This window comes from Cyanistes caeruleus, unplaced genomic scaffold (genome assembly GCF_971803275.1).
Source record: "Cyanistes caeruleus unplaced genomic scaffold, bCyaCae1.hap1.1 HAP1_SCAFFOLD_255, whole genome shotgun sequence".
NCBI lineage: Eukaryota > Metazoa > Chordata > Aves > Passeriformes > Paridae > Cyanistes > Cyanistes caeruleus.
The window spans coordinates 28310-49694 of record NW_028256033.1 but is presented as its reverse complement, the minus strand read 5'-3'; the positions used below and the strand labels follow the sequence as shown (position 1 = coordinate 49694).

Here is a 21385-nt window from a genome sequence, read left to right as displayed (position 1 = left end):
GGGGGCTGTGGGCAGCTCCTCGGGGGGTGCCGGGGGTCGCGGCCGCAGGCGCTGCAGCAGCGAGGTCAGGAACAGGAACAGCTCTGCCCGCACCAGCGCCTCCCCCAGGCACAGCCGCTGCCCTGTGGGGAGGGGGCGTCAGCACCGCCCCACCACAAAGGGTTGGGGGTCCCAAAAGGGTCTGTGATCCCAAAAGGGTCAGGGGGTCCCAAAAGGAGCTGGGGGTTTCAGGGGTTGGGGATCCCAAAAGGGCCAAGGGGATTCCAAAGGGTCTGGGGACTTTGGGGGCTACGGGATCCCAAAAGGGTCTGGGGTTCCAAGAGGGTCTGGACTACTCCAAAAAGGGTTGGGGGGTCCCTAAAGGGTCTGGGAGCTTTGGGATTGGGGTCCAAAAATGGTCTGGGGGTTTCAGGGGTGGGGGTCCCAAATGGGTCTGGGGTCCCCACCCCGAGGAATTTTGGGATTCCAAAAGAATGTAGGGCCACACCCCAAAGGAATTTGGGGATTTTTGGGATTCCAGAAGGATTTAGGGCCCCACCCCAAGGATTTATGGGATTTTTGGGGTGCCCACTGGCCGAGAAGGGCACAAAGGCCTCATTGCACTGGAACTGACCCTGCTATTCTAGGATGTTCCCAGGGTCAAATTTTGAGGATTTTTGAAGGATTTGGGGTTGTATAGGACTGAGCTCAGTAGGGGGTAAATGTCTGTGTCCTGTGGGGTCAGGTGTGTGGCCAGAAGTGTCATTTGGGGTCAGGTGTGGGGTCAGAGGAGTCCTTTAGAGTAATTTGGGGTTATTTGTGGTAATTTGGGTTCATTGGTGTCATTTGGGGTTACTAGGGTGTAAGAGACAGTCTGAAGTTTCCCTCATCTGCCTTACAACCATCACAAGAACAGAGACCAAGACCCTGAAGACCCCAAGGGACTTTGTGCAGGGGTTCTGGCCTGGTTGAGGTGGAAGCTTGCCAGGTGATGGTTTGCAGGTGTGCTTGTTGTGCTGTCAAGGTACACTGCCTTCATTCCTGCTGCTGAGCAGGGACTTGTAAGGAGCGGCCTGTTCTGTACCTTACACCTGCTTCCCAGAGCAAGGGGTCTCATCACAATAGCCTGGGAATTTCCCCACCTCTTGGCCAGCTGCCCCTCGCTTTGAAACAGACTGTAAAAGTGACTTTTCCAAGTTACTTTCTTCGAGAGAGATCTCCCCATGGAAGAAGACACCGGTGACCCCGTCTCGTCTGTTGGTAACTATAACCACCTCTTTTCTCTCTTTACGTTGGCTCTTTACCCCTCTCTCCCTCTTTCCCTCTCTCCCTCTTTCTCTCCCCCTCTCATCTATCACACAACCCATGTTGCTGGCACTAAAATAAAGGTGCATTATTGCTGTTGTGATTTAAACTGAAATCCCCTGGTGTCCTTTTTGCACTCTCAGCTCAAACGAACCTCTCACGACTCCCACTTGTGTTAGGGGATCGTGACACTCGGCAGCGGGGTGACCCAAGGTGCGGCTTAGAGCAAATGCTCCACGGCACAAGGATATTGGTAGGCACATGGTGGAGACAAGGATGAGGAGGAGACCTCCAGTATGGGTTCCAAAGGCTTTTACTCCACTGGAGGGTCCAGGGACTGAAGACTGAGAACACAACTGTGTGGGGGGGTTTTTATATGGGGGAGGCCAGAGGGAGGGTACAAAATTTTAACCAATAGGAAGAAGCTGTGGGAGGAGTGGAAGGTTCCATTCTACAATACAATAGGGGAAACAAGGGGAGCAGAGTGGGTCACATGGGCCAATGGGGCATTGGAGATCAGGGGATTTCCAGAGGGGTGGTTCAGGTAGGAGGCTGGCCTAAGGGAAGACTGACAAATGGGTGTAATGACAGATGGGGAACATGAGAAAACAAGGGGTGGGCTTGAGGCAGGATTTGATAGGTGGGTAGGAGGATACAAACTAGGAGCAAACCAATGACTTAGGGGAATAATGGGAGAAACCATTCAAACAAAACACACCACAACAGTAAGAACTGTTAACCATTACAGGAGGTGGCATCTTCAGGAGGCAATGGATGTGAGTGAGCCCTTGCCACATTGACACTGATTGTTCTGTGTAGAAAGGGACACTGAGAACTTGCCTCCAGCATTCTCCATGGATCTCAAACTGCCATGTGCCAGGGCTTCCAGATAATCCATGTTCTGATCTCAATCTAGAAGGGAGCACAGATCAGAACCCTTTCCATGGTGCCCCCAGCAGAGCTGCATCCGCCTTTGTCCAGCAGGAAAAGGGATGCGGGAAAAGCGGGCAGGTGCCACCCTGCTCTATTTGTGTGCCAGACCTGAGCCTCAAATGTTTCTGGTTTCTTAGCTAATTTCTCCATGGCTCCTCTTTAACATGAGCAAAAGAAGAGCATCACGCAATCCAGTCTGGCAAATAAGTGAACAGCTGAGTGCTTCCACTAAATTAAAAACCCAATGTGCTTGAAAGCCGACCTTCTGTTCACTCAGGCCTCCTCACCTTTGTAGATTGGGTGAGTTTATAATACTGGTATGTGGGTTTTAGGAGTATGTGGGTTTTTATCTGTGATAGAGATGAGGAAGTGTTGAACTCGTTCCAATGAGCTGCCAAAAGCAGTGACTTTAGTCCCTCTTTGGCTGGGGAGTAGCACCGGCCTTGTTGAACACCGGCAGCAGCACGAGCAGGACTCCTCCAGCAGCAGGGACACGCCACAAGCCAGCAGGGAACTGTGGCACCAGAGGGGACCGTGGCACCAGAGGGGACCGTGGCACCAGCCATGCCCAAGGTCTGAACAGGGTGGCAAAGTCAGGTGGTGCTACCCGGCTGCATGAACAGCCCAGGCAAGGCGTGGTGAGGAGCCAGATCTGGGGGCCATCCAAGGAGTCCTGTCAAGAGCAAATGGTTCTAATATTCTCTCTGGGACAAAAAAGGAGCAATCTTTAGGGTGAACTCGTGCTAATAAATATTTGCTCACATATGGTGGGGTTTCTCTGCAAATGGGCTTTGATGGGAAATTTCTGACCACATTTAGTTTTACTCTTTAAGTCGAGCACCTGAGTAGCTTTGTTAAGGAATGGAGAATTGTTTGTAGCTCAGTATTTTCTCAGGAGGAGCCTTACATTTTAGCACAGGAGGAAGGTAAGGCAAAGTTTAAAAGCTTTCCCCTCCTGAAGTGACACACTTTCCGAGGAGTCTGTGAGGAGAATTCCCCTCAGCCACTGCCAGGGCTGTTTGCCTCCTCTGCAGGCTCAGGATTCTGGGAGTTCCACGAACCTCAGCTCCCACAGTATTTTCCTCTGAATATTTCTTGTTTTGCAGTACACAGGGAGAATATTTTGTGCTAGATTCTCTTCTGGGTTTTGAGGTGAATCTCAGTAATTGTGTTGATTTTCCTGTCCAGACGAACTTTTGGTAGATAGGAAGGGAAGAAGTACCATGGAAAATCAATTGCTCAAAATCTGAGAGGCCCAAGCACAGCAAAAATGAAGTCTAAATGGAAGAATTTTTTTAATTTTTTTTTTTCCCCTTGGTAGGAGGGGTAAAATATGAAGTGTTAATAAAGTTATTTGAAAAGATTCAGCAAGCACCTAGCTATATGAAAATCAAAAGAATGAAGGATGAGACGAGGCATGGGAAGAATCTTCAGCCCTTCCCTGCTGAAAGTAAAACAGTAGGAAAACTGCCTCTGGCTGTTACCCACAGGTAACGTGTTATCTGTAGCCAAGAGCAGATGGCCCAAGCTGTTGGTAGCCCAAGCCCTGCCGTGGCTGGCCCACTTTCAGTCCTAGCTGGACCAGGGTGGCCGGCTCGGGAGGGGAGGAGGTGGGGGGATCTCAGGGGGCTTCTGCTTCACAGCCGGGCTGGGGGGCCGTGGAGGAGGCACGGAGTGCTGGTGTTCTGCTTTCTGGAACGGTTCCTCCTTCTGAGACCACGTCTGAGAGCTGTCAACCCGGACAGTCTTTGGGCTCCCTGGGGGCGAGGGAGAGTCGCGCCTTCTTGGCCGGGAAGCTGGAGCTGCAGCAGGGCGACTGTGGAGAGAAGAGGTGGCTGAGGCCCCCAGCTGCCACTGGCACACAGGGACCCTCCTGCACAGCAGGGCCCAGAGCTGCCAAGGCTCCCCAGCACGGCTGGAGCTGCTGGCACAGCTTGGCCCAGCTGGACAGCTGCCCCTCAAGGCCCTGGAGAGCAGGGGATGGCTCTGGGCAGGGTCCCTGGCCAGGAGCAGGCCCCAGAGCACCTCTGCCTGTCAAGGGCAATCTCGTCCCCGCTCTTTCTCCTGCCCACCTTGCTTTGCCTCTGCCTGCTGCTCCTGGGGCTGCTCTTGGCCAGGCAGCCTCAGTGGCAGCCAGCACTGGCTGCAGCCCCAGCGGGCTCCCCAGGACAAGGCCCAGCAATTAAGAGGCCAATGAAAGGCCTGGGCAGCAGCAGAACTCTCAGGAGAGTGTTTTGGACAACCAAGGACTATCCACAAGTCCACAGCAGCCTCATTGGGAATGTCTCCTGGCTATGAGCAGCCTTTCAAGAAGCTGGAGGGTGGAGATGAACAACAACTTACCGTTTCTTGTCCTTCCACCACCGGAATCCAACATAGCAGAGAACCATGGAAAGGGGCACTGTGAACAGTGTCACTACAGTGCCTATCATGCAGGACTTGCGCACATCCTGCGGGCAGAACACTCTTGGGGTGCTCGGTGCATTCTCAGCATTTATATTGGACTTGCCAAGCGCTTCTGTGGGAGCAATGGGCAGCGTGAGCCTCTGCTGTGCTCCACGGCTGAGCTGGCAGCACACTGGATATGGCCAGGACGTTCTCTGTTGCCCCCAGAGCTGGGGCCTGCAGGTACCTTGGCACCCCTTGGCACAGGCTGTGACACCCAACAAAGCCCAGAAGGCCAAGAGCAGAGCCCGGGACAGCACAGCTGCTTGGGCAGTGGCTCCTTCCAGGGACACGGGCCAAACCCATCCCTTAGCAGCCACTGCCACCCCTGACCCTCCCTGCTCCGTGACAGCTCCCCCAGCCCAAGGGGACAGAGCCAGGCCCTGTCAGGGGCCAGTGCAGCCCCTGCCCAGTTGGGAGCCAGGGCTGGCTGTGGCCCTGGGCTCACAGCAGGGCTCCCACTCGGGGCTGCTCCTGTGCCTTGGGCCTCTGGATGCTTAGGGCCAGCTCCAGGAGCAGCTGCTGTGGGAGGGAGATGTTGGTGAACGAGTCCCTTTTCCTAAGGGCTGGGAATGAGCTCCAGAGGCCTGGAAGCTGAGGCACCTCCAGCTTTGGCTGCTGCTCAGCCGTGCAAGGGCCAGCCATGGGGGAAGAGTTGCTGGCACACAGCCCGGCCGAGGGAGAGCCCAGCACAGCAATTACCTCCTGTGCCTGGGCCTGGCATCTCCTCCTTTCCTGCATCAGCAGCTGGCACAGAGACATTGCTTCCTCTAGCATATGTCATTGTCTGCACAGACATTTCCTCCAGCACTTGAGAAAGGAAAAGGGACAGCTGGATGAGATAGAACTGTTCGCCATTAGGTGAGGTGGTATCTTCAGGAGGCAATACTTGTCAAATCATGGATAAGGATCAAGAGGAAAGGCCAGGTTACTGAAGCTGGGCCAGGGCCCTCCCTCCTCCAAACAGTCCCTACACCTGATCTAGCCCAAGACTGGGAAATTGCAGGGGATCTCAGGTTGTTTATGACCCTTGCTGCACTTTGGGCTCCCTGTCAGCTGATGCCAAATGCCTTCCTGCAGAGGCTGGGGAGAAGCTGCAGCCAGGCCAGGCTGGGATACAGCCCTGCAGGCTGTGAAAGCAGCAGTGGGGCAGTGAGGCTGCCATGGATCCCTTCCTGCTGTGCCGGGCACAGCGTGTCCAGATGTGCAGAGAAAGCCCCCGGCTGCTGAGTGTCAGGAGAAGGCTGAGGGACGTGGACCCACCACGGCGTCTCTCCAGGTCACTCAGCATCTTGTCCAGAAGTTGGGATGCCTCCAGGGATTTCTTGTCTTCTGTGTCTTGGTTCTTCCATCTAGGAGGACCTTAATGGAAAGTAGTTCCATTTCTCCTTCAGGCCAGAGTGGCAGTGAGTGCACCTGGGTGACTGCTGCCCTCCAAGGCACTCCCTCCTCTCCACCTTCCACTCAGGAGCAGGAGCAGGGGGACCACGTGCCTGCAGTGGCCTCACAATGGGATGGAAGGAGCCCCTTGCATGGCAGTCAGGGGAGAAAGGACTCCCTGGAGCTGCCAGCAGCTCTGAACTGAGCCCCAGGCAGGACCAGGGCTTGGCAGTGGCAGCCAGAACAGCTCAGGCTCCCTGGGGCTAGCAAAGGAGATACACAAGTCACAGCCCTGGGCCTGGCCCTTCCCTCTCTGCTCTTCTCCGTGGCTGCACAGAGCACACGGAAGGAGACATTGGCATTGCACATGGGAAGAGGATTGACAGCTAAATGCTCCTTCCTCCCACTGACAGCAATGCTGTGGGATCACTCAGGGCTCCAGAAGGGAGCAGGGCGAGGTTTCCAGAATCCATCAACCTTCAGACTCTCAAGGGAAATGGCACATGAGTGAGCTCTTGCCACCTTGACACTGATTATTCTGTGCAGAAAGGGACATTGAGAACTTGCCTCCAACATTCTCCATGGATCTAAAACCATTATGTGCCAGGGCTTTCAGATAGTCCATGTCACGATCCCAATCTAGAAGGGAGCACAGATCAGAACCATTCCATGGTGTGCTGGAATCCCATTCTGTTTTAGGGAACTGGGCACTGCAAGGTGAATGGGTAAGGCTGTGGGAGGAGCCAGATGTCAATGGACATGGCCAAAGCTGCAGAGTGGCCTGGGGAGCTCTGGGCTGGCTCTGGGCACTCTCCACCCTCTTTGCAGGCCCTGTGCAACATCCCTGGAGGGGCAGTGGGACTAGCCCAGGGCCCCTGAGGCCTCTGTCCCTCCCACAGAGGAAACACTCCCTAAAGCCCTGGGGAAAACCATCCCCAACACTTCCCAGGGAGAAGGGAGCACTGTCCCGGGAAAGGGGACTGAGGCTGCCGGCTCACCTGCTCGCCCTGCTCGCCATGGAGCAGCCTGGGCAGCCCTGTCAGGCAGGGCCACTGCCAGGAGGAGCAGGAGGAGGAGGCGCAGAGCAAAGGCCATGGTGCCTTGCCCACTGCCAGTCCTGCAGCTCTTGCTGCCACCACTGTCCTGACACCGCTGTCCCAATGTCAGCACCGCTGCTGCCGCCGCCGCTGCTGCCACAACAGTCGTGGTCAAGGACTGACTGCTCGGTCCTTGTGGTGCTGGGCAACCACGGGGCTCTGGGACCTCTGTGACCTCAGAGCCTGCTGTCACCTCAGCCTGCTGTCACCCCAGAGCCTTCTGTGACCTCATGGCCAGGGTGGAATTGTGTGGGGAGTGGGATCTGCCTCCTTCACTAGGGAGCTCACCCTGCCCAGCAGCTCTGTCCAAGGGCTATGACAGGGTCCCAGCCCAGCTGATCTCACAGGCTGGGGGATGAAGGGATGGAGAGCAGCCCTGCTGAGAAGGACTTGTGGCTGCTGCAAGGTGAGAGGCTGGACATGAGCCAGCCATGTGCCCCCAAATGAGGGTGCCCAGCAGCTTGAAGGAGGTGATTCCACCACTCCTCTGCTCTGGTGTGAGCTCACCTGGAGTACTGCATCCACCTCTGGGTGCCCAGCACAGGAAGGACATGGTCCTGTTGGAGCTGGTCCTGAGGAGGGACAAAATGCTCTGAGGGCTGGAGCCCCTCTGCTTTGGGGACAGGCTGGGATAGCTGGGGGTGTTCAGCCTGGAAGAGAGAAGGCTCCACAGAGACCTGATTGCTACCTTTCAGTAATTTAAGGGGGCTTGTAAAATAGACAGGACAGAATTTTTAGTAGGGCCCATTGTGACAAGACTGAGGGGGAATGTTCTCAATCTAAAAGATGGTAGATTTGGACTAGACATAAGAAAGACGTTTTTTACACTGTGGGTTTTGAAACCCTGGCACAGGTTGCCCAGAGAGGTGGGCATCCATCCCTGCTGACATTCAAGCTCCTGCTCTGAGCAACCAGATCCAAAGGTGTCCCTGCTCTCTGCAGGGCACTGGACTAGATGGCCTTTAAATGTCCCTTCCAAGCCAAGCCATTCTGTGCACCTGTGCACCAGCAAAGCAGTGCTGGAATAATGCTGGGGTGATGATGCTGGCACCTGTGTTTTGGTAGTTGTGCCATTTAGCTGTTGGCCAATAGAGGATTGATGGGCTGCACAGTGAAGTCTGCAGAGAACAGTGTGCTCAAGGAGAAACAGGAGAGGAACAGGGCTTCCAGTTCAGACAAATGCCAGCATTTTTCTGCCCATTCCTTGTTAAGAAATAAAGGAATGTCCTGAAGATCCCTTCAATGTGGTTGCACCATTGGCTGTATCAGTACTTGTGTTCTGTAAAACAGGTGAGTTGTTACAACTTCTTGCCCCATTTATCACTGGATAAAACCCAAATACTGCATTGCTCCATGTTTACTTTCTTCCAAGTAAAGGCAGATTTTGTTCATTCTTGAGTGGGACATATTCATCTGTTGACAAGCAAATTCTTCTTGCCATTCACACCATGTTGATTTGCTCTAATTGGATTGTTATTAGGATCTACCACTCACTGTAATTAAGACTGATGGATTGTGAGGCGAAGTGTTGCATAATTTGCCCTGGAGAATTTCTCTAATTCAATGATACATGAAGACAGGTGTAGCCTACCATACTTGTGGCATTAGTCTCCCACTCTGTCCTTTTCTCTCACCCAAGGGGAGGATGGAGGTCTGCAGGTCTCATCTGTGCACAGAAAGAGTTCATATCTCACCCAGACCTGCAGATGCTCATGATGGTTTCTGCCGGGCAGTAGCCGAAGCAGTCACGGTGATGGATTTCAGGCAGCGCTGGGGCTGTGCCAAGATCTCAGGGGGCCCGGCCAGAACAGTCGTGGCTGTTCTGCCCACATGGCTGGTCCCAGGCCCCTGCTCCCTTCAATCCCAGCTGCGGGCCGATGGCTTCCCCTCCCTGTGCCCGGCAGCCGCTGGGGCCGTGCGGGCCGTGGTGAAGGGGCCTGGCCCAGCCCAGAGCCGCTCCCGGGGCCTGGCGGAGCCCGGCTCGGTGCAGGCCAGGCTGGAGCAGGGCCGGCCTGACCAGCACCCAGTTAACTCTTCACAGATGGAAACAACAGAGAGCTTTCCTGGGCTTGCCTGTCTTTAAAATGTGGATTTCACACAGGAGGATACAGCTTCTAAATTATTTAATACCTTGACAATTCTCAGAGCCAGCCAGCTGTTGGTTTTGCTAAGCACAGAGGAAGCTCTTAGCAGCTCCCTCCTAGAAAAAGTAATTTGCATGGGTGGCTTCTTCCCTCCTCACCAAATATCAACTAATATAAAACCAGCACAGACACTCAGTGTGTAACAGGAAGAATTTTTGAAGCAATTGTTTTAAAGCAAAATCAGTTATTAAGCAGAGATTGATGTCACTCCCCCAGACCACTGGAGAGGGACAGTGACTCTGCCACCTCCCCCTGGCCAGCCCATTCCAATTCCCAATCAGCCTTTCTGGGAAGAACTCCTTCCTATTGTCCAGCCTAAACCTGCCCTGGTGCAGCTTAAGGCTGTGTCTCCTTGTCCTGCCCTACAGCAGATCCCCACTCGCAGCCAGCTTGGTGTCATCTGCAGTTTGTGAGTGCTGGACTCGACCCCCTCAGCCAGACCCTCAGTGAAGATATTAACCAGGCCTGGGCCCAGCACAGATCCCTGGGGACACCACCAGGGACTGGACACCAGCTGGATGCAGCACCATCCCCACCACTCTCTGGGCCCGGCCTCCAGCCAGTTCTGCAGCCAGCAAAGAGTGCTCCTGTCCAAGCCGTGGGCTGCAGCTTTTCCAGGGAATGCTGCGGCTCTCCGTGTCCAAGGCCTGCTGAAGTCCAGCTCGACACATCCAGAGCCTTTCCCGCACCCACCAGGGTGGTCATAAAAGGAGATCAGGTTGGTCAGGCAGGACCTGCCCCTCCTAAAGCCACGCTGGCTGGGTCTGAGCCCTGGGCCATCCTGGAGGTGCCGTGTGATGGCACTCAAGGGGATCTGTTCCAAAACCTCACCAGGCACCGAGCTCAGGCTGACAGGCCTGCAGTTCCCCAGAGCCTCCTGCCAGCCCTTCTTGGGGATGAGCTCACACTGGCACCTCCAGTCCTCTGGGACCTCCCCAGTGAGCCAGGACTGATGAGGAGAAATGATGGAGAGCAGCTTGGGGAGCTCATCCACCAGCTCCCTCATCCCCCTAGCATGGATCCCATCCGATCCCATCCACCTGTGAGCATCTGAGTGGCTCAGCAGGTCTCTGACTGCTTCCTCCTGGATTACAGAGGGCTCTTCTGCTCCCTGTCCTCATCTACCAGCTCAGGAGAACACTTGTCCTGAGGAAATCCTGTCTTGATGTTGAAAATTGAGGCAAAGAAGGAGTTAAGTACCTCAGCCTTTTCCTCATCTTTGGTTTCCATATCTCCCCCAATAAGGAATGGAGGTTGTCCATAGCCTTCCTTTTGCCATTAATGTATTTATAAAAACATTTTTATTATCCTTCACAGAAGCAGCCATGTTAAGCTCTAATTGAACTTTCACCTCTCTGCTTTTCTTTCTGCATGACCTAATGACATCCTTAAACATTTCCTGAGTTGCCTGCCCCTCTGTCCAAAGGTGATGCACTCTCATCTTTTCCCTGAGTTCCTCCAAAAGCTCCCTGCCCACCTAGGTTGGTCATTTTCCTCACTGGCTCATTTTTTGTCACAGGGGGACAGGCTGTTCCTGCTCCTTCAAGACTTTTTTCTTGAAGTGTGTCCATCCTTCCTGGAATCCTTTGTTTTAAAAGGCTCTTTCCCTTAGAAAAACTCAGTACCTGATTTGGTACTCCCCCAATCTGCAACCTTAATTGGCTGAAGTCTCTTCTTCCTAAGTCCAGTGTAGGAGTTTTGTTGATGCCCCTCCTTCTTTCACAGAATATTTCAAAACTCGATGATTTCATGGCCACTGTACCCCAGGCAGCCTCCAACCCCCACATCCCCCAGCAGCTCTTCTCTGTCTGTGAACAGCAGGAGACACAGCTTTCCTTGGCAGTGGCAAGTGAAGGAAACCTCCCCAAAGTGCAGCTTGGCAGGTTCAGCCTGGAGGGGAGGAGAAAGAAAAGTCCCTGCCAGGGTAGAATTTTGGTGCAGGAGGTGTCCCAGCGTGAGACTGGACCATGCCATGGCTGAGTGTGCCAGGAGCCGGCGGTCAGTGGGGCCCAGGGATGCTCCAAGGGACTTGGAGTTTTGCTTCTGACTCCTTGAGCAGCGTCTTCAACCTTCTCTCAGTGCCTGAGGGTGCTGGACTCAGCCCCAAATGCACCCTGGGTTTCATTAAAATACAGAAAGCCTCGGGGGCTCTTTCTCTTCCTTCCACTGTCTTCAAGTCCAAGGCTTGTGCATCTGCTTGGAGTCAGTTTGGAGTTCTGTTAAGGAGGAAGATTTGAAAATCCACCACATTATTTTTTTGATTTTTAAATCAAGGGTGTATTTTTTTATTTTCTAGTTGAGAGGTGTCAGAAGCATTCCCCAAGTGATCCTAATGCTGAATGTCTCCTGAAGAGGTCTGGTCACAGAGAAGAATGAGCCCCCTGTGGGCTGCCCCTGTTTGGACAACCTGCTCCTCACCCCGAGCCTCAGCATGTCTGACATCGCCCAGCTGGGACTGACATCCCAAAACATTGAGAATATTTATCAACTTTTCTTTATCATTAAAATCTAATTAATTAATAAAAAAAATAATTTTTATAATAATATTATTCTGTATTTTTATAACCTATTTTTTATATTTTTATAAAAGAATTGATACATTTTTAGGAACGAAACCCGTTATTGATCCTTGCTTCTAAGTACCACAATCCCCTTCTTTAATTAATTGACCACTCTTTCACCCCCTTTATGCTCATTATTCCTATTTTAGTCCTTTGATCATCATTTTTAAATTATTCTCAGACAGGGTAAAAGGGACCACTTTGGGGTCAATGGAGACTTTTCTGAGGAACATTTGGGGCAGTTTTGGGTCTGGGGAGGGAATTTAGAGAGAACTTGGGGGTCTGGAGGACACTTGGGAGAGCCGGGTGGGCCACTTGGAGGGGGACTTGGGGATTCTGTGGGACAATTCGGGGTTCGGGGGAGCACTTGGGGGTCCAGGGGGGCACTTGGAGGTCAGGGAGGGGAATCTGGGGGCCCTTCGGGGTCCGGGCGGGCACTTGGGGGGCTGTAACGGGGCTCTCTGGGCCGCGGGGGATGATGGGAGTTGTAGGCGCCGGTATAATGAGGCTTAATGGTGCCACGGAGCATCACGGGAGTTGTAGGCGCAGCTCCAATAGGTTCCGGTGAGGCGCGGGGCATGACGGGAGATGAAGTCCCGCCCGGAATAGCGCTCTATGGGCGCCGCGGAGCATGATGGGAGCTGTAGTCCCGGAAGTGGCTTCGAAGGCGCGTTTGGCGGTGTGGGGAAGCACTTGGAGAATATTTTTGCGTCCGAGCCGTGGCTGCAGGTGCTCGGGGTGAATGTATACGGCTCGGGAGCACTTGGGGGGAACCTGGGGAGCTGTGACCGGGCTCTTTAGGGCGGGGGGCACGGCAGGAGGTTTGGGCACGGAACTGTGTTGTGGGATGATGGGAGATGAATTCCCAGCAGTGGCTGGAAGGGGAATCTGTGGGGTCGGGAGCATTCGGGGATCCAGGGACACTTTGGGGGGTCCCGAACGGGCACTGAGGGGGCACTCGGGGATCCTGAAGGGTCTGGGGGACACATGGGACATATGGGGGGCGATCCCGGGGTTCTGGGGAGCGCAGGGCATATTCCCAGTTCCTCACAGCCTGGTCTCAATTGCCCCCTGCAGGCTCCTACTGACTGCCAGTCTGCTCCCAGTATGATCCCAGTATGATGTCAGTACACAGCCAGTGCAATCTCAGCCACTGCCAGGATGATCCCAGTACAAACCAGTCCCTGCCAGTGCTGCCACTCCTGGGATCCCCCAGCCCTCTCTGTGTTCCCCGGTCCCACATCTCCCCAGAGGAGTCCCAAGGGCTGGCAGTCCCCAGCCAGGGTCCCCAGCCAGCCCCAGGTTGGATCTGCAGCCCCCAATTTTCCCAGTTTCCCTCTCCTTTTCTCCGGGCCGGGTTCCCCCCGTCCCCAGCGGGTGGGAGCAGCGGAGAGCCCCGCGCTGCCCATCCCGACCTGTCCCGGCTCCATCCCCGCTCCTGCCGTGGGCTGTGAGGGGTTTGGGAACGGGGCACCGAGGGTGTCACTGCTCCTGGGGGAGGAGGAGGAGGGATGGAAGAGGAGGGAGGAAGAAGGAGAGAGAGAAGGGATGGAAGTAGGAGAAGGAGGTGGGGTTAGGGAGGAAGAGGAGGAGGAAGGATGGAAGGGGAGGAGAGGGAGGAAGAGGAGGGACAAAGGAGGATCAGGGAAAGGAGAAGGAACCACAAGGCTGAGCACTCCTTGAATTCATAGCCCCCTCCTGTGGGATCATCACCCACCATCCCACAGGTGATGGGGGAGTGGGAGCTTTGCCTGGATATCCCTGGGGGGGTCCCTGAGTTGGGTTTATTTTGGGGGGGGGGGATGTTTGGAGAATGTGGAACTCCAAAGCTGAGCGGAAAATCCTACTTGGGGGGACACTGGGGGGTCTCACCATCCCTAAGTGGGGAAATGGAAACAGGGGGAACTTTTCGGATTCCTGGCACTCCCAGCAGCCTGGGGATGGTAGGGACCGAGCAGACAGGTTGTCCCCAGTACAAGCTTGACTCCCAGCAGCTGGGACAGGCGGGAACCCTTGAACCCGAAACAGGAGAGACTAGAGATGGGGAACTCCTATGAGGCATTTTCAGGGCTGAATCTTGGTGTTTTTTGGAGGTTTTATGGACCCCAGATATCCGGTGACTTCTAGAGATGAGCTTGGACAGAGGGACCTTCAAACTCAATGTCCTCATCCCTTGTATTTCCCCAAACCAGGATTTCCCATTCCCAAACCTTGGCTGGATGGAGAAGGAGGCTGCAAGGAAGAGGAAGATGCCCCAGGACACCGAGGCAGGTGAGGAGGAAGTCAGTGCCCCTTTCCCCCTCTCTCCTGCTCCATCTCCCAGCCCAGCCTGGCCCCCGGCTGCAGGACAACCCTGCTGCCGACGCCGTCCTGCCGGGGACGCACTGGGGGGATCTCCTTCCCCTTCCCTCTGGCACGGAGGCAAATCCCATCCTCTCCTTGTCCTTCCTCCCCCAGACAAGGAGCTGAGGATGGAGACCAGGGAGGACAAATCCCCACGGCAGAACCTCGTGGAAGAGGCCGTTTTCAGCGGTACCACAGTGCAGGAATCCAACGGGGAGGAAAAGCCATGGAGATCCCACAGGAGGAGGGGCTCCAAACCCATCCCAGGGTGCTCTGAGGAGGAAAGACCCACCCTGTGCCGGGAAGGCGGGCAGAGATCCAGCCAGAGCTCTGAGCTGGTGGTCCATGAGCAGCTTCAGGATGGGGAGAAGCCCTACAAGTGCTTGGAGTGTGGGAAGAGCTTCAGCCAGAGCAACAGCCTGATTCGCCACCAGATGATCCACACTGGGGAATGGCCCTATGAGTGTGGGGAATGTGGGAAGGGCTTCAGCTGCAACTCTCAACTCATCATCCACCAGCGCATCCACACTGGGGAGAGGCCCTACGAGTGTCCTGAGTGTGGGAAGAGGTTTCAGAGCAGCTCCCATCTCCTCCGGCACCAGCGGATTCACACGGATGAGAGGCCCTTCCGCTGCCCTGACTGTGGGGAGGGCTTCAAGCACAACTCCAACCTCATCACCCACCGGCACATCCACACTGGGGAGAGGCCCTATGAGTGTGGGGAATGTGGGAAGAGCTTCAGCCACAGCTCCAGCCTGATCTGCCACCAGAGGATCCACACCAGGGAACAGCCCTATGAGTGTGGGGAGTGTGGGATGACCTTCAGCCGGAGGTCTCAACTGACCATCCACCAGATGATCCACACTGTGGAGAGGCCCTATGAGTGTCCTGAGTGTGGGAAGAGATTTCAGACGAGCTCCACTCTCCTCCTGCACCAGTGGATTCACACGGATGAGAGGCCCTTCCGCTGCCCCGACTGTGGGGAGGGCTTCAAGCAAAACTCCCACCTCATCACCCACCAGCGCATCCACACAGGGGAGAGGCCCTATGAGTGTCCCCAGTGTGGGAAGAGCTTCACCCAGAGCTCTCACTTGACCCAGCACCAACAGAGGCACCGGTAAGGGAAGCCCTGTGAGTGCCCCAAGTGCAGGAAGAGCTTTGTGCACTGCTCCAGCTCCATCCCCCATCAGAGGACCCACGTTGGGCAGAGCTCTGATGACCCACATTCCCAGTGATCTGTGTTGGGAACACACTGGGCTGGTGGTCATTCTGGTTTGGTTCTATCTTTTGATTCATCTTCATCTCTTTAAAACAGACAAAATTGGAATCAAAGTCTACAAATTCATCAAAGGCATCTAAAACCTCACATTTACCAGTGCTTCAAGGGAATCTGGGAGATACTTGGGAGTATTCAGGGGTTGTGGGGTTATTTGGTGGAGTTGTCTCCATTTCTTGGCACTTAAGGAGACGAGAGGGTTCGATCTGTCACCTCAAAACCACTCAGTGCCACTGAAATCTACTCAGTCCCACCCAAAATGACTGGATTCCGCAGCCCCTCAGGGTGTGTTGCCTTAAATTTTAGCTTTCATATCTTTCATGTTCTGCACTGCCTAGGTTTGTAGTTTTGAACTTCACATTAGGTGTCACTGAGCTCTCTTCACAGAGTAGGTAGTGTAGGTTTTCCAAGCAAGGCAAACACCCCAATTCAGGAGCCAGCACCGTGGCCTCCCCCCATGGCCACCCGGCCAATCTACCCACAAGACATCAATGTGATGGATGGCAAAGCAATGGCATTTATTGCAGGAGAATTTGACCTTTTATAACCTAGGGTCATTGTGTTACTCCCATTTGCTTACGTTACACTTGAGTGCTATTTGCTAATTACAGAAGGTTTTACTATCCTAACAGAGAGGGGTTTTTGCTAACTTTCCGTTACATCCCGAAATCTTCAGATCGCCAGGCCTTAAACTACAACAGGTAGACAAAACAATTCCTTTTCTAGCTTGATACCAAGGACAGTCGTTACAAGTTCCAAGCCCAAAAGCATAAACAAGGGTGGACTGAAGAGAGAAAACAAGAAGGATGGGACTTCATCATCTGAAGCTGTCACTGCACAATGAGCCCCAATGTCCAGATGGACCTAAACTTCTAAAAATGTGAGACCTCGTGATGAGTTGTCCATTTTTGTGGCCATTTTTGGTCAGTCCTGGGTGTAGCTCTGGCCAGGCTCTTGTACTGCCCAAGGTGTATCCTTTAAGGCCTTTTAATAAACTTTATTCTTAACTCTGTCCAGCCTCTGTTCTAGGTCAGCCTTCTGAAGGCATCAGGTGGAATGGGGTTGGAAGGGGATTGGGTGAAGTGGGATGGAAATCAGGAGGGGTGAGATGGGCATTGGGTGGGGCAGGATGGGTGGGATGGGGATTGGTGTAACTTTTCTCTTTTTGCTTCTTTTGGGCTGAATTCCCTGTGGATATAACTTTTCTCTAGTCTCTCAGCTTCCTTTGTGCTGAATTCCCTGTGGATATAGCTTTTCTCTAGTCTCTCAGCCTCCTTTGTGCTGAATTCCCTGTGGATATAACTTTTCTCTAGTCTCTCAGCCTCCTTTGGGCTGAATTCCTCTGGGATCCTCCCTCATGGGGAGTCCCACTTATCTCAGTCCTTAACATTCGAAGAAAACTCCCGGGCTCGTTAGATTCTGGTTTCTGGTGTTTATTGAAAGATCCTTACAAAAACCTGGCAGGTCTATCCAGACGAGCTGCATAAGCTTAAATCACCACAGCCTGGCTCATCTCGTTCTAATGATACAAAATGGCCCCGAACCACGCGGTCTTTTCACCTTTATACCAATTTTTACCCTATTAACTACAGACACGTGTATTGTTATTATATCTCAACAAACAGGTTTTCTAGATCTACTCATGTAATTAAACGTGCGACTAACTCTAAACCAGTCATTCTTTGTGCTTCTAAAAACTGCAGAAGCATGGAGAAGAAGGAAGAAGAAGGATTAAAAACTACACCTTTTTTCTTTCATCTTTACTCCACGTGTGAAACCCTCTAAAAATCTATATTTTCACCTCAGTGTTAAAAGAAACATTTTTCTACTTTCTATCATATTTCTTACAAACTCTGGCTTGCTCAGGGATATTTGGAAGCCTTTCTGTCAATATTATGTATGATTCATATATTCTTTAAATAATTGAATAGACAGAGAAATGTCCCTGCATTTCTAGACTCCCACACGTTTCCACAAAATCCCACAAAATTCCACAAAAATCCCACAAAATTCCATAAACATCCCACAAAATTCCCTAAATCTTCTCAAAACCCTACCATATTCCAGAAACATCCCACCAGATCTCTAAAAATTCCACAAAATCAAGAAAAATCCATCAAAATTTTTCAAGTCTCCACAAAATCCCATAAAATTCTGGAAAAAAATGCCACCAAATTGCAGAAATATTCTCAAAACCCTACCAAATTCCAGAAAAATCCCACAAAATCTCCACAAATTTCCACAAAATCTAAGAATAATCCCACAATATTTGTCAAGTCTCCACGAAATCCCTAAAGATTCCAGAAAAAAATCTCAGAAAATTCCCTAAATCTTCCCAAAGCCCTACCAAATTCCAATAACATCCCACAAAATCCCCACACATTTCCACAAAATCTAAGAAAATACCTCAAAATCCTTCAAGTCTCCTCAAAATCCCACAAAATTGCAGAAAAATCTCACAAAATTGCAGAAAAATCTCACAAAATTGCAGAAATCTTGTGAAAACCCTACCAAATTCCAGACACATCCCACAAAATCTCCACAAATCTCCAAAAAATCAATAAAATATCCAACAAAATTCCAGAAAAAAACTCCAATACAATTGCAGAAATATTCTCAAAACCTCACAAAATTACACTAACATCCTACCAAATTTTCACAAACTTCCACAAAATCTAGAAAAATACCACAAAATTCCCCATGTCTCCTCAAAATTCCTCAAAATTCCACAAAATTACCACCAAATCTCTTCAATATTTTACAGAATTCAAGAAAAATCCCACAAAATATCAGAAAAATCCCATGCAATTCCCTAAATGTTCTGAAAACCCCACCAAATTCTAGAAACATCCCACAATATCCCCACTAATTTCCACAAAATCGAAAAAAATACCTCAAAATTCTTCATGTCCCCTTAAAATCCCTTAAATTTCCCCAAAACTGCTACAAAATCTCCCCAGTATCCTGCAAAATTCAAGAAAAATCCCACAAAATTCATTAAATGTTCTCAAAACCCTGGCAAATTCCAGAAACATCCCGCCATAGCCACAAAATTCCAACAAAATCTAAGAAAAATCCATAACAATTCTTCAAGTCCCCTCAAAATCACTCAAATTTGCAGAAAAAAATCTCCAAAAAATTGCCTACATCTTCCCAAACCCCTACCAAATGCCAGAAATATCCCAAAAAATCCCACAAATTTCCACAAAATCTAAGAAAATACCTCAAAACCCTTCATGTCAACTCAAAATCTTTCAAGATTCCACAAAACTCCCACAAAATCTCCTCAATATCCTACAAAATTCAAGAAAAATCCCACAAAATCACAGAAAAATCCCACACAATTCCCTAAATGTTCTCAAAACCCCACCAAATTCCAGAAACATCCCAAAATATCCCCACAAATTTCCACAAAATCTAAAAAAATATCTCAAATTGTTCATGTCCTCTCAAAATCCTTAAAAAATTCCACAAACCTCCCACAAAATCACCCCAATATCCTACAAAATCTAAGAAAAATCCCAAAAAATGCCAGAAATATCCCACAAAATTCATTAAATGTTTTCAAAACCCCACCAAATTCGAGAAATATCCCACAAAATCCCCACACATTTCCACAAAATATAAGAAAATACCTCAAAATCCTTCATGACTCTTCAAAATCTTTCAAGATTCCACAAAACTCCTACAAAATCACCCCAATATCCTACAAAATCTTAGAAAAATCCCAGGAAATTGCAGAAAAATCCCATACAATTCCTTAAATGTTCTCAAAACCCCACCAAATCTCCAGAAACATCCCACAATATCCTCACAAATATCCACAAAATCTAAGAAAAAACTTTCACAATTCTTCAAGTCTCCTCAAAATCCCACAAAATACCAGAAAATTCCACAACAGTACAAAAAAATCCCAGAAAATTCCAGAAATATCCTACCAAATCCCCACACATTTCCACAAAATTTCAGAAAACTCCCTCACAATTCTTCAAGTCTCTTCAAAATCCCTCAAGATTCTACAAAAATCCCACAAAATCACCTCAATATCCTACAAAATTCAAGAAAAATCACACCAAATGCCAGAAATATCACACAAAATTCATTAAATGTTCTCAAAACCCCACCAAATTGCAGAAACATCCCACAAAATCCCCACACATTTTCCACAAAATCTAAGAAAAATCCCTAACAATTCTTCATGTCTCCTGAAAATCCCTCAAATTTCCAGAAAAAAATCTCAAAAAATTCCCTACATCTTCCCAAAGCCCTACCAAATTCCAGAAACATCCCACGAAATCCCCACACATTTGCATAAAATCTAAGAAAACACCTCAAAACCCTTCATGTCACCTCAAAATCCCTCAAGCTTCCACAAAACTCCCACAAAACAACCTTAATATCCTACAAAATTCAAGAAAAATCTTACAAAATTGAAGAAAAATCCCATACAATTCCCTAAATGTTCTCAAAACCCTACCAAATTCCAGAAACATCCCACAATATCCCCACTAATTTCCACAAAATCTAAAAAAATACCTCAAAATTCTTCATGTCTCCATAAAATCCCACAAAATACCAGAAATTCCACACAGTACAAAAAAATCCCACAAAATTCCAGAAACATCCTACCAAATCTCCACAAAATTCCACAAAATCTAAGAAAATCCCTAACCATTCTTCACGTCTCCTAAAAATCACACCAAGTTTCCAGAAAAAACTCCCAACAGAATTGCAGAAAGCTTCTTAAAAACCTACTAAATTCCAGAAACATCCCGCAAAACGCCCACAATTTTCCACAAAATCTAAAAAAATCCCTCAAAATCCTTCATGTCACCTCAAAATCCCAGAAGATTGCACAAAACTCCCACAAAATCACACCAATATCCAACAAAATTAAGAAAAATCACACCAAATGCAAGAAAAATCCAACAAAATTCATTAAATTGCTCAAAACCCCACCAAATTCCAAAAACATCCCACAATATCCACACAAATTTCCACAAAATCTAAAAAAATCCCTCAAAATCCTTCAGGTCTCCTCAAAATCCCACAAAATACGAGAAAATTCCACAACAGTACAAAAAAATCCCACCAAATTCCAGAAACATCCTACCAAATCTCCACAAAATTCCACAAAATCTAAGAAAAATCCCTCACAATTCTTCAAGTCTCCTCAAAATCCCATGAAAATTCCAGAAAAAACTCCAACAAAATTGCATAAAGATTCTCTAAACCATACCAAATTCCAGAAATATCTCAAAAAACCCCCACAAATTTCCACAAAATCTAAAAAAATCCTTCAAAATCCTTCATGTCACCTCAAAATCCTTAAAGATTGCACAAAACTCACACAAAATCACCCCAATATCCTACAAATTCTAAGAAAAATCACACCAAATGCAAGAAATATCCCACAAAATTCATTAAATGTTCTGAAAACCCCACCAAATTCCAAAAACATCCCACAATATCCCCACTAATTTCCACAAAATCTAAGAAAAAACCTCAAAAACCTTCATGTCTCTATAAAATCCCTTAAATTTCCACAAAACTCCTACAAAATCTCCACAATATCCTGCAAAATCCCACAAAATTCATTAAATGTTCTCAAAACACCACCAAATTCCAGAAACATCCCACAATTACCCACAAATTTCCACATAATCAAAAAAAATACCTCTAAATACTTCATATCACCTCAAAATCCCACAAAATACCAGAAAATTCCACAACAGTACAAAAAAATTCCACAAAATTGCAGAAACATCCTACCAAATCTCCACAAAATTTCACAAAATCTAAGAAAATCCCTAACCATTCTTCACGTCTCCTCAAAATCACACTAAGTTTCCAGAAAAAACTCCCAACAAAATTGCAGAAATCTTCTTAAAAACCTACTAAATTCCAGAAACATCCCACAAA

At 49.9% G+C, this 21385-nt stretch overlaps 1 protein-coding gene across 1 annotated transcript; it reads left to right on the top strand.

Annotated features, from left to right (window-relative positions):
- The first annotated feature begins 7416 nt into the window (after positions 1 to 7416).
- LOC147645497 (uncharacterized) lies at positions 7417 to 16475 on the top strand. Its single transcript, XM_086874546.1, has 3 exons — positions 7417 to 7545; positions 14037 to 14115; positions 14302 to 16475. Exons 1-3 carry the CDS (start codon positions 7495 to 7497, stop codon positions 15306 to 15308), a joined length of 1137 nt encoding a protein of 378 aa, XP_086730672.1. The 5' UTR covers positions 7417 to 7494; the 3' UTR covers positions 15309 to 16475.
- The last annotated feature ends 4910 nt before the right edge of the window (positions 16476 to 21385 follow it).